Raw genomic sequence first — 13,549 nt, 5'->3', positions numbered from 1 at the left:
AGTCAGGGAACTAAGATCCTGCACGCTGTGCGGTGTGGCAAAAAAAAAAAAAAAATTTCTTCTCTTCTTTTTAATATTAAAATAAATGCATATATCTGCAGGAAGGATAGGTAACATTTAGTGAACTTGTAAGACACTTTTTTGCTTGCCTTACTTTGGGTTGTGAGACTCTTCCCCAAGATCCGCTAAGGGCACCCGGTCCCTCCTCTGCCATCAGGAGGACTGTTGATAGAAAGATCCTGAACACAGTCTCAGGAAGCAGGGAGGCCTGCATTTGAATCCCGTGTCTACTACTTATTAACCACGAGATCCTGGGCCAGCCACTTCACTTTCTGACCCTCAGTTTCCTCCTTTGTAAAAATGGAGATAAAAATACATGGTCTGGAGGGTGGCTGGAGGTGTGACTTGATTCTGTCCATGAAAGGCCCTGTCCCAGAGCCAGGCACATAGGGACGCGGTGCTCCCTTCCCAGGCGCTAACCTCGCTATTCTGGACACAGTCAACTCTCAATCTGAATCACACTCAGAGGCAGTTCCACAAACAAGGGTGATTTAATATATGTCAGCACATTGCGACTCGACAGTATCCTATAAAATAGAATTCTTCATTAAAACAGCAAGGTGGAATAATCACTGCTACTCACGAAACACCGTCTTTAAGAAACAACAAACATCCAAATCAGTGACGTTGAGCCAGACGATTCAACTCTCCAAGCTTGTTTTTCCATCTGGAGAACGGGCAGGTGGGATGTCCCCAGCTCACTGCGGGCGGGACCCGCCGGTGGCAGGAGGTGACTCTGGGCAGCCCTCGCACCAGGCGTGACGCACGCCCATGGGGTGGGCAGCTTACTCCTCTTTCTCTCCCTCCCCCCCGACCCCCGTGACTGTCATGGACAGAGTCTCAGGGTGGTGCTGGTGTGGCCTTTACGCCACTCAAACATGTGTTTGTTTCATTTTGTAACAGAGAGGAGACAGAGCTCAGGCTCCAAGCCTTGGTGACACCAACACAGAGGACCCCTCCCCAGCAGATTTCTTTTTCAGTCACTTTCTATTTCTGGCAGCAAGCGATACATGTTGTTACCGGCAGAGGAAAAAAAGTCCCCTTTTAAAACAAATTTAAGTTAAAAAAAATGAGACTGTTTAAAGGAAAATATCTGGTAAATAACAATACAACATATAGCAAAAAAATAATAATCACGATGATGGTAAAGAAACACTCCATTAGGTCAACCTAAGAGTATTTCTGACATAGGTCCTGCAATTTTGTGATTCTAAAGCAAGTTATGAAGAAATACAATGACATCTGGGTACCTTCCTAAATAACCTGTAGCAAGGAGCTAACCCACTCATCTCTCCTTCTTTTCTCTATAGCTTATATTTCTTAAAAGAAGAAAGAAAAAAAAAATAAAGATTGAAACAGAGGTGGGTTTAAAGCATTGTCTCCCAAGCTGTACTTCAGTATCTCTGATACCAGCTGGAGCTGCCTGGTGGGAGAATCGTCTCTTCCTAATGATTGTGGCTCCAAGGAGGTGTCACCTTTAAAGGGAAAAGGCCCTTTTCTGAACACAGGTGAGAATCTAGTCTCAGTGACAAAGCAGCCCTGATTTGGAAAGGGGGAAATCAGAAGGGCTTTCCCCCAGCACATCAGGGTAGCAGCCACGTACAAGAGATCTTCCTGGAGCTATTTCTGCAGGCCTCCTCCCTTCCCTTCCAAGCCAGGAAGGATGAGGCAGCTGAGGGTTGCCATGGAAACCGGCTCCGTCCTCCCACAGGAGGCTGCCAGCCCTGATTTCCTGCAGAGTTAAGAAGCGGGAGGCAGTGGGGGTCACCCAGGCGTGAAGATGGGTTTCCCTGGGGATATCCCGCCTCCTGCCAATCACAGCGCCTGTCTGGGAATCCTGGGGCCGCCTGGAGGCTGAGGGCCAGGGAAGCCCCCAAGCCCCAGTGCCGCTCTGAGAAGAGACTAGCCCCTGGAACATTCAGAGATCTCAGGTCCTCTCTTCTTGCTCCAGCTAAAGCTACAGGGACCTAGCTATGTGTGCGTATGCGTGTCTACATCTCATGAGATGCATCCACCCATGGGAGTCTCTGGCTCTGTCAGCTCTCTGAGGCCAAACAGAACTGCCGCTCCACCACCCCACTGAGCCCAAAGAGCACAGAGCCGCCCATCTAGCATTTGTTACTGGGACAGTAAGTCTGTTTGCAAAATTCTATCAGCTTACAAGCTGTGTGACTCTGGGCCAGTCACTTCACCTCTCTGAGCCTATTTCCTGAACTATAAAGAGGGCATAACCATCCTCTCTTTGCAGAGATGCCGTGAAAAGTAGAAATACTATATCTACCGTTGCTGTCACAGGCATTTAGAGGGTCCTCAATAAACAGGACCTAATATTAATTTATCATAATAAAAGTTTCCAGGCAATTTTTCTTTTTGATCTTTTTTTTTTCCTAAAGCTGATGCAAAGGCAAGTTTTCATCACTGATCTGTTTGATCAAAGGGTGGTGCACCCAGGACAGGATGGACCATTGGTCTGAGAACCAATCAGCAGGTTCCCACCACCTCCTACAATATCACCTCTAAGAGTAGGAACAGGGTTCTCAAACTTGGGTGTCTTCAGGGGACAGGAGGTGCTGTGACTAGAAAAGCAGACCAAGTAGAAATCCTGGTGAACCAGAGCACACAGGCCCCGGTTAAGGGAGGCAGCTGCTACCCAGCTCTGGCCAGTGGTTGCCCTTGGGAATATGGGCCCAGTGTGGACAGATCTTCCAAATTTTCAAGAGAAGCTGGACGTTTTGAACCAACTTTCCCCAAGATGACAAGATAACACCAATGTATTTTCTTTAAGATGTAGGACAAACAAAACAGGCCTGCAATCTGGACAGTGCCTACAGCTGGAGCTTCTAAGCTAGAATGTAGGAAACCAACACCTCCTCTTCTTTGGTTTGACCAGTCCCAGGAGCCCTGGCCGCTTCCTTTCACTGGGGCCATCCAGTCGGGGCTGTGTCTTGCTAACTCCCTGCGTGAGTCCCAGCGCTGGGAAAACCCGCCCCGTCTGGAGCCCATAACTCTAACACAGAGAGGCCTGGTCCTCAGAGCCCATCATCTGGAGGCCTCACCCACTCCACACCGGGGACGCACCAGCATCGGGAAACCCTCCAGCGATGTCTCAAGGATCGGTGTGAACGGAGGAGAGATGGGGGGAGTGTCTAGCAAGTGGGGCGCCTAGGAAAGCAGATATTGTAAGAAACCCTTTGGCTTTAGGTAGTTTAATAAAACTTGGGGACAGAGTTTATTTCAACAGACGCACTGCTAGGCCCCAAATGGCCTTTCAGTGGCCAGCCTCTGCTTTGAGTGGTTGGGATCTGGACCACACCATTCTCAGGGCCTTGGACGGCAGCCCGTGGGGGTTGGGGGCAGAGCAGTGGGGTCTCCTAGCTTTTCCCCGTCTGCCTTAGCTTTAGTGGATATCATAAAGGTGAGAGAGCGGAAAGAGCCTCATTTTGGAACTTAACCTTTGCAGCAGATAATCCGCAGAGCTTTTGGTGTCTTTTCTTCGCTCCCCTTCTTTCCCCTCCCCCAGGTTCAGCCTTCTAGGAAAAATAGTAGGGAAGGGATAATGCTTGGCATCGTTGGGCGTTCAAAGCTCTGTACCCAGGCCGAATGCAGGCACAGAACGTTGGGCCACCAGGGGCAGGCTGGGCGCGTGGAGTCCCATCTGCCCCGGAGCTCAAGGCCGGATGCGGTAACGGACAGGCACGTCATGTTCCGGCTGCATCAGCCCGAAGCCGTACCTGCTGAGGTCAAACAGGGGCATCTCCACGTCCGGGCTGATCAGCTCCAGGTCAAAACGCGCCAGCACAAGGAACACGAATCTGCAGGGAGACAGTGTTGAAGGCGTGAAGGGGGACAGTGGGAGGCCTGTTTGGAGTCAGGCAGGAGAGCAATGGCGTCCTCCCGGGTCTCACCCCAAGCTCTCACTTTGGTTAAAGTGGGAAAGGAGGGTGAGAGAGCAGAGCACAGGCGTTTCCTGCATGGGGGGGAAGAGCCTCCCCAAACCCACAGCCGACGCTGCGAGTCGGAACTAAACCTTTGTTATACGAGCCACTGAGACGGGGAGGTCGCTTGACACAGCAGACCACAGCCTAGCTTCTGATTAGAACGGACAGTGACCCTTCCTGATTCTTCCTGCCCGACTCATCCCAGACTCCCACCAAACTCCTAGAACTGTCTGCCTTGTCAGGGCTGCTGCTGAGCCATAGCTGCCTTCGTGAGATCAGAAGCAGGCACCCCTCCCTCCAGATATCTTACTGCTGTCTGGGGAAAACTGTTAGAACGTACCAACTTCGCAAGAGCAGGCAGGCACTCTTTACTGCCATCTTCTGGAAAGCTGTCCTAATAAGTACACAAACCACGTGATGATGTAATCAGTGGGCCCCTAAATGTGGTGGCAGCCCCTGTTCACCAGTTCACCTGATGTGAACTGGTTCCACCTGCCTTATCTTACCACCACCTGTGTTAATAAAGGTCAGGCTGGATCCTCTACTACTCTGGACCCTACCACCGGCTCCCACCGTGACCCAGGTGCCCAATGCCGGGACAGAATGCATGGCAGGGATTCTTTAATCTTATTGAACGAGTGAAAAAGAGGGAAGATGAGGACAGAGCAATGTCAACATTCTGGGCAGGAGAGCTGGGTGCACACCGGGGCTCCGCCTTTTGTTTTTTGGCCATGGGATCTTAGTTCCCCTACCAGGGATGGAACCCATGCCCCCTGCAGTGGAAGCACAGAGTCTTAACCACTGGACCGCCAGGGAAGTCCCTGGGCTCTGCCTCTTAAGGGCATGTGATTCTTCCCATTCTGGGCCTCGGTTTCCCCATCTGGTCAAAGAAGGTCAACAAGGTGGGATGTATCCATTCCAGCTCTGAAGCTGCAGGATGGTAGAGGGTGAGTTTATATGGGTGGGGTGGGGGGTGGGGTGGAAGGTATCTGTACCCACACCTGGATTTGGATCCGGGCACCTCCACTCACCAGGTGCCTGACCGTGAGGAATGATTTGACCTCTGGATCAGTGATAGACTGACCACCTGGCAGGTATCATGACAATTAAGTGAGATAAAAATAATTTTAAAATTGGCTCAAATTATTGAACACTATATTCCAGACACTGTGCTAAGCATTTCATGTCCATTATCTCTTTTTATCTGTCCAAAAACTTTATGGAGTGGGAACTTCAGTCAGTTCTGCTGCAACCCTTGTTTTGAACATGTGAATCTGTTCCAGTGGGATTGATCTATTAGGGCACGAATGAAGCGTTAACACAAATTTCACATTTGCTTGTGGTCATTTCATCTGCAAGAAACACTGGGAGAATGCAAAACTGCACCCAGCTGAACCAAGCTGAGCAGGAATTCACAAAACGCACACACACACACACACACACACACACACACACACACACACACACACACACACACACACACACACACACACACACACACCATTCCCATCAGGCGTCCGACCTCAGATAACCCTCCTCCCAGGCTTCATCGTAACTCACAGCTCCATCCAATGCCCACTTGCATGGCAAACGTCAGGTCATTTTCTAAGTAAAGCACCACATTTCTTGTAGCAGTTAGGTACTTCTGTTTATTCCATTTAACATGTGTAAACCTATACTACTGTATTTTCCTAGGTGCATATCTTTTGGTGTGTGTGTCACTGATGAAGTTTTTGAGGGTTGGGCCCCAGCCCTATTTCCCCCACAATCCTGTGGATTTTACTTTGTGATCTCCCACGGTGCAGGGATTTTTAGGAATGCACGTGAAGCGTTAGAGCAGAACCAACTGTAGTATTATCTCCATTTTACTGTTGCGAAAGCTGAGGCCAAAAGCTTAATGTCATGTGCCCATTCACTAGCATAATGCCTAAACATTAATAATAGTAAAATTAGTAATCACAATAATAACTTTTATTAAAGACCTACAATGAGCCAGGCAGTGGCTAAAGTACCTAGAAAGGTCCAATTCACTTGTCCCGACACCCCTGGGATGTACTATGATCAGTACTCCTATTTTACAGTTGAGGACACAGAGGCACAGAAGGTTACCCAGCTAGACAGAAGGACAGGCGGATGTCATAACCCCTGGTCCAATCTGTTTGTGATCCGAGGGCCAAGGCTCTTGGGGCCCAGGGAAGAGAATTTATGAGGCACTCGGCTCCCCGTGCCCGGTACTCACTGTTTGATGCTGCTGGTGGCGTAACCCCTCCCCAGGCACTGGTTGTGCCCTGCTCCCCACGGCATGCTGTAATTCTTCAGTCGCTTCCCATCCTTGTAAAAGTCTTTCTTCTCTGATCCATCAGGGTTCAGGAATCGGTTGTATTTAAATACCTGAAATAGGAACAAGGTCCCTTTCTGAGGCCACCCCCCAAAATAGGCATGCACAAAGAAAACTGTATGAGGATGTTCATCACAGTCTTGTTTATAAGAGAGAAAAACTGGAAATAATGTAAAGCTCAATTGATAGGGGACTGGTTAAAAATTATGGCAGCTATTTATAATGCTGAGCTTGGTCTGTGTGTGCTGACATGGAAAGAACTTTTAAGACTGGTTGTTGAGGGCCTCCCTAGTGGCGCAGTGGTTAAGAATCTGCCTGCTAATGCAGGGGACACGGGTTCGAGCCCTGATCCGGGAAGATCCCACATGCCATGGAGCAACCAAGCCCGTTCGCCACAGCTACTGAGGCTGCGCTCTAGAGCCCGTGAGCCACAACTACTGAAGGCCTCACGCCTAGAGCCCGTGCTCTGCAACAAGAAAAGCCACGACAATGAGAAGCCCACACACCGCAATGAAGACGCAATACAGCCAAAAATAAAAACAAATAAATTAATTTAAAAAAAATAAAAGGACTGGTTGTTGAGTGAAAAAAGAAGTGTTGGAATAGTATGTATTGTGTGATCCTATACCACACACCTGCCTATTCATACATGTGTGAGTGTGTTGGGTGTATGTGTGTAAAAGCATAAATATGATCTAAAGGACACACTCCCAGCCACTGTTAGAGATCCCTGTGGAACTGGAGAGGAAGGGAAATGAAGACAAATTTTTACTTATAAATATATATGTCTATATTTCTATCTTATAAGTATATATTACTTTTGCAATTTAAAATAAAAGAAATTAAAATTATTTTTAAAAAAGAGAATGCCAATTTCCTTTGGTTACATTGTAGGGTGGTAATGTGAAGGTTGTATCTGAGCATAGGGCTTTGTTGGACAGAGTAGGTGCTAAATGAAGGATGGGTGGAAGGATAGGTGAATGGACCAGTGGATAGACAGGTAGAAGAGTTGATGGATGGATGGATGGATGGTTGGGTGGATGCACGGATGCACAGCACGGAACCTGGCACACAGCAAACATCCAAATCTGTTAGAAATTGTAAAAGTTTGCCCCATCTCAAATTCCAGGGAGAGGTAAAAGTGCTGAGAAGCTGACATTATAACATTCTGAAAACAGGAAAAATTGCTCAGCTGTCCCCTGGAAAGCACTTAGTGTGTGCCAGGTGCTATGAAGATCTTTCTTACATGATCACATTTAATCTTCCTGATAACCCGGTGAAGCAGGTGCTGTTTTGAGGTCCATTTCACAGGTGAGGAAACAGAGGCACAGAGAGATGAAGTGATCTGGGCAAAAGGTGCCACAGCAAACAAAGAGCAGAATTGGCTGCTGCTCAGGTAGGACAGACCCTGAAGCCACTCATCTTCCCCCACAGCCCCTGGTATGCCTTTTACCTCTGGGTCTGTGTAGATCTCCGGGTCCTTCTGGGGACTCAGGAAGGGGAAGAGGAGGAGGCGGTCGCCACATCGCAGGGTGAATTCCCGCCCATCTGCCATGGGCAAGGCCATGTCCACCACGACCTCGCGGGTGATGAAGGCTGCAGCGGTGAGCCTGAGGCTCTCACTCAGCACGCTGTCTGCACAGGGCAGGTACAAGGGGGGGGGTGGTCAGCACTCTCCTCCTCTTCCCTACTCGAATGCCACCCCCCGCAGCTCTCATTTTACAGAGGCAGGTGGGAAGGCTCAGAGAGGGTGCATGACTTGCCCACCATCACAAAGCAAGACCAAAAATGGCAAAGTCATGAGATGTGATTGCTGCAGTCTTCAGAGACTTTGGACGTGAAGGTTTGGGTCTGATCCTAAAAGAAGCTGTGAGGGAAGGTATCTTCCAGGGAGATACCAGAGGAGGCTAGGGAAAGAGCAGAGCCATCCATATTGGTTGCGTCTGCCTGCCCAGCATACATTCCCCTTCTGGAAACAGTTCCCCGCTTTCTTCTGGGGACCATCCCCTCCCCTACCCGCAGGGGTTGGGCTGTTGATTTCACTCCCAACACCTGGGACTGGGCTGTGATTGGTTAATCAGAGCATCCATGATTGGCCCCAAATGGGCACATGACCCAAAGAGAGCCAAAGAGACACATTCCTGGGGCTCTGGGTAGGAACGTTGCAGAGAAGCACACCCTCCCAGAGCCGGGAACACATCAGCCTGGAGCCACTGGCAGCCATCCTGCCAGCCTGAGACTGGAGTCAACCCAGTGGAAAATGAGGCTGAGGATGGAGAGAGACAAAGACCTGATGGCATTGTTAAAGCACCTGGATCTACCTGTGCCTGAAGCCAGTCCGTCTAGACTTTTTAGTTACTTTTGCCCCAAATGAAGTCCCTTTTCTGCTTCAGCCCATTTAAGTTAGGTTTTTTGCCACTTGCAACAAAAAAATCTCCCACTGAGACCATGAAACATGGGTAGTGGAGACCAGGGCATGGAGATGCCAGGTCTATGAAGATAGGAGGCCCAGGGGGACCCTAGGTCAGAGGACACTGATGGACCCCAGATGCTGAGAACCCATGATGGGGAGGGGGGGCTTGGGGGCCCATGATACCCTGGTCTTTGGGGCTGTCTTGGAGGGTCTGACTGTCTCACCAAGCACAGGCATGCTGTCCAAAACCTTCTGTGGGAGGGTGGTCATCTGCGAAATGGGCTGCTCTACTTGCAAGAGAATAGGCTCAAGCTCTCCACGGACAGCAGCCAGGGCCTCGGGATTCTTGAGGAGGAAGAGCAGGAGCCAGAAGGCAGCAGGACCCATGTTCCCCTGAAATGAGAAGGAGCCCCCGTTACACCATCAAGAGGGCAAAGCTGGGGTGAAAGCTGACCAGTCTGTGCCATGGACACAGCCTGGGCCAAGGCACTGGGGTCGGGAGGCCTGGGTTCCCACTCCTGATGACCCACGTCTATCTTCAGCCTCACGACATGGCCCAAATATGCTTTGTGGCTTTGGCCTAGCCCAGTGCCTGCTTCAAGGCCACTCTTGACATCCCTGACCTTGAGCAAAATCATTGATCTGAGGTCACACAGGAAACCTCCAGAGCTAATCAGCGAAAATGTCAGTAAAAAGAACAAAGTATATCAGTTAAGATTACTGTTAACATCTGAGGATGGACGCATCCTTAGCCCCAATTCCCCAACCTTCCCTGCGTGCATGCTTCTTACCATGTGACTCTGCACTTCCTCACGTTAAAGGGGCAGAGTGTATTTCCTCAGCCCCTTGGATTTGGGCTCAGCCATGTGACCTGCTTAGGCCAATAGAACGAGGCAGAACTGACAGAACAGCAGTGCTAAGTCTAGGCCTTAAGAGACCTTGTAGGTTTCTACTTGCCCGGCTAGCTGGCTGGTCCCAAGAGGAAGATGGCACACGGAGCAGAGCTGAGCTGTCCAGCCGAGCCTGGTCTAGACCAGCTGACTCCCAGCAGACCCACAGACAGGTGAGTTAAATAAATGCTCATCAAGGTATGTCACTGAGTTTTTGTGCTTGGTTGTTATGCAACAGTAAGAAACTGGGACAAAATCTGAATGTTTGCTTTCAAATATTTGAGTATTGTGCGCATATATAGCAAAGCAGCAATAATCAGTGATGACTGTGAAAGCTGTTAGTTTCTCGAACAAAAATTATGTAAAACTTCCCAATAGTTAAATAATTTAAAAAATGGATAAAATTTCTTGCCCCAAGACTTCAGCCTTGCCTCAATATTTTAATACTCCGGTATTCAGCATGTGGCTAAGATATGATGGGGTATCCTTAAATGAACTCTAGATATGGTTGAAATACCAATTAACCTCGATTTGGAGGAAGATTCTTGTCTACCATAAATGACTATCCTATCCCATCTTAATAATGGAATATTAAGGAGGCATCAAATATCATGTTTACCCAGAAATTCTATTACAGACACTATTGCACATGGATGGAAGGACACTTGCACAAGGATATTTCTCACGGTGCTGATGTAACAGGAAAAGATTGGAAGCAACCTCAATAGGAGATCAGTGTGATAAACGATGATCCATCCACAGGATGATGACACCGGAAGTTGCTAAAGAGGAGCTGACTTTGTGTGTGCTGATGCGGGACAGGAGCCAAGATGCACTGAAGCAAGATGCGGGACGGGGCCTCATCGTGCTACCATTTGTGTGTACGTTTAAAGAGGGATATATATGAAGAAGCACAGACCATCTCTAGAAGGAGATTCAAGAACCTGGCAACTGAGGTTTCCTCTGGGACAGAAGCTGGGAGTAGGGAGAGGCAGAAAATAAATGCACAAAGCATCAATGATGGTGAAACAGATTTTCCTTCTCTTTAGCTACCATGAATTTAGAGGTGCCAGGTGCCCTCATTCAATCTTCCTATCAAGCAGGGACCATTATCACATCTTACTGAAAAGGAAAACTAAGCACGCCCTAGTCCCTCCCCACTGCCCAGCATGTTGTGGGGGGCTCAGTGGTATTTGTCAAATAAGCATCTATGTTCCTGTGCGCTGGGGACCTCCAAAGCAGCCTTGGAGGTGGGCTGGCACAGCCCAGGACCAGGACCAAGCAGAGTTGGGTTCAAATCCCAGCTGCCCACTTCCTGTGACTCTGGACAAGCCACTCCCCTCTCTGGGTTTCAGAACCTCCCTCTTGGTAAAATGGGAATAAATACGTGCCCACTCCTGGGGCGGCCACAAGGAATATGAGTAACCCCCACAGGCTGAGCACACGGTAGGTATTCAGAAGTGGTCTCCCTCTCTCATCAGCCCCTCCCTCGGGTTCGAGAACCGATGGAGGCCTTGGACGCTCTCTGAGATTTCCTCCAGAGCCTCAGGTCCGGCTGAAACAAGCAAGGTCACTTGCTGTCCATCACTTAAACAGCCAGGGGAGTGCAGGAGATAAATAATCCAGCTTTGGGTTAACTCAGTGCCAAGGCCATTTTACCTGCCCAGATGGTCAAATGGGGGCCACCACTCATTAATTACAAAGCAGGAGTAGGAAACTAGGCTGCTCGGTTAACTCTGCTTTCAGGAAGAAGCTGTGGCAAGTAAGGGAGGTGACGAAGACTGCTTTCTGCCCCGCTGCACCGATGTGTGAGCATGCATGTGTGTATGATCACACAGCCACGAGATCTTTAGTCCACTACCCTGGAAGCTGAGTGTTCTCCCGCAGGACCTTGCCTCAGTTTACCCAAGAGGACACTTCTGGTCTAATCTTCCTCCCTCCCACTGCAGCCAAAGTCCACCACCCAGCAGCGCCTGTGCTCTGTTCTACCTTTTCTGTGAACGACGGTACCTGACCTCCAGGGGGCGCTCACAGCGAGCCAGACCCGGTGCTCAGCGGCTCACGTGCGCCACCTTGTGGCCTCCTCTCCGCACTGTCAGTCAACTGGAGTGGGGACACCTGCAGCCCTGCCTGCCCCGCACCACTCCCCTGCCTTTGGGTAACAGCAGCCCATTTTCCTTCGGAGAACTACCTCCACCTCATGTGAAGTCCAGTGGATTGTCTGGGATGAAACTACCCCCTCCAGACCTCAGGTGTGACCATGTGACCCCAGCCTGGGCCACTCAGTCAGTGACGGACTCAGAGGGGACAGGTGACCTGGGCTGGGCCGGTGGGTATCAGACATGGGGTTTGCGCTGGAATTCACGGGAGAAAGAATCCCTCCTCCATGGGGACTGTCAAGTTGCCAAGAGCTGCTGGTGGCCTTTGCTGCCACCACTTGGGAAAGCCTATCTGAGGCGTGAGAGAACAGAGGTGAGGGGTGGGAGATCACAGATTACATTTATTTTCATTTTTTTGTGATTAAAATTTTTTTCTAAGGGAATAAAAGAACACTCTAAGTGCAAAGTAGATCCTAGATTGGATCCTGGAAAAGAGAAGGGACAGTAGTGGAAAAACTGGGGAAGTCTGGATAAAGTATGGACTTTCAATTAATAGTAATGTACCAACGCTGATTTCTTAGTTTCCCCACATGCACGGTGGTTCTGTAAGAGATTAACACTGGGGGGAGCTGGGTGAAGCGTATTTGGGAACTCTCTGTACTATCTTTGCAACTCTTCTATAACCTAAAATTATCTCAAAATGCAACTACTGAAGGGGAAAAAACGAATTCTGTGCACAGCTATTATTCTTATTACCTCCCCCTTTTGGATGGTGAAACTGAAGCCCAGAAAAGTGAAGTGATCTATTCAAGGTCACACAACTAGTCAGTGGCAGAGCTGGGATTCCACCCGAGTCTGTCTCACTCGAAACACTGCTTTTGCTTTCCAGCCTCACATTGCAGTGCCTCCACGATCACGATTGCGATCATCATCTCCACTGAGCAGCTGAGCATCTGTAAACCCCGTGCCCGTGCAGCTCCCACAGTCCGCCTCCCCCCACTCAGGACCACCCAGGAGTTCCTGCAGCCATGGCTGCTGAGGCCAAGGCAGATGTGGAGAAGGAAGAGAAGAATGAAACTTGACTGATGGGGCCGCGACAGTTAGCGGTGTCAGTCCCAGCATAACCGTGGTCAGCAGAGCCGCCCACTGCCGGACAGCTCAGAGCTGGGAGAGCAGCCCGGACCATGATGGGTCTGCAGGGGGAGGCCTTTGGGAGCTCTCCACCCACTCAGCCCACCCCAACCCAACCCACGTCCCCTAAGAGCCAGCCTCTTCCCCTGCCCAGACCTTGGATCTCAGCCCACCAGGTCCTCCTCTAGCCCCTGGATGCTGGAGCCCCCATGTCCCCTCCATCAGCCTAGACCCCAGGTCTGGGGTTCTGGACTCATGGAGCCTTTTCGAGGCTCCTTTGAGATGATGTTTGTAAAGTGCTCAGTCGGGTGACTGCCATAGGGTAAGCGCTCAATAATATCTTTTGAAATGATTATTCCTCACTCGGATCTGACAACAGCAATCCCAGCTACCATTTCTCAACCCCTTGGAACACTTTCCGCAGCCGGCCTCTGGGTGGCTCTCCCTCCCAGTCCCCTCCCTGGAGGCTCCTCGGTCTACCTTGCTGGCTCTCCTCATCTTTCCGACCCCCACACTGGAGAGGCCCAGGCCTTGGCCCGCTTCTCCATCCACCCTTGAACAACTATCTCTGCACTGTCAACCCCCCAACATGTCCAGCCTGGACCTTTACCCTGGACTCCAGACTCTTCTTTTCTCCAGGCGCTCCTAGCTGCCCGCTCTCCACCTAGAACTCAACATGC

At 50.0% G+C, this 13,549-nt stretch overlaps 1 protein-coding gene across 2 annotated transcripts in view; it reads right to left on the bottom strand.

The window, feature by feature from the left end:
• Positions 1–532: 532 nt before the first annotated feature.
• The window catches only part of PTGIS (prostaglandin I2 synthase), a 46,227-nt gene continuing 33,210 nt past the window's right edge, over positions 533–13,549 (bottom strand). Inside the window, exons 9-13 of one of the 2 annotated variants that reach the window (XM_067013631.1) lie at positions 8,974–9,142; positions 7,790–7,971; positions 6,238–6,389; positions 3,792–3,872; positions 533–3,222 (exon numbers count right to left, since the gene is read on the bottom strand). In XM_067013631.1, the coding sequence (XP_066869732.1) occupies positions 3,207–3,222; positions 3,792–3,872; positions 6,238–6,389; positions 7,790–7,971; positions 8,974–9,142 (600 nt within the window). In that variant the 3' untranslated portion in view covers positions 533–3,206. Of the gene's footprint in view, positions 3,873–6,237; positions 6,390–7,789; positions 7,972–8,973; positions 9,143–13,549 lie in introns of both variants that reach the window. The other variant, XM_059036072.2, reaches the window with a different exon arrangement.

Source organism: Kogia breviceps, chromosome 14 (assembly GCF_026419965.1).
Source record: "Kogia breviceps isolate mKogBre1 chromosome 14, mKogBre1 haplotype 1, whole genome shotgun sequence".
NCBI lineage: Eukaryota > Metazoa > Chordata > Mammalia > Artiodactyla > Physeteridae > Kogia > Kogia breviceps.
This window is presented reverse-complemented; position numbering and strand designations above follow the sequence as displayed.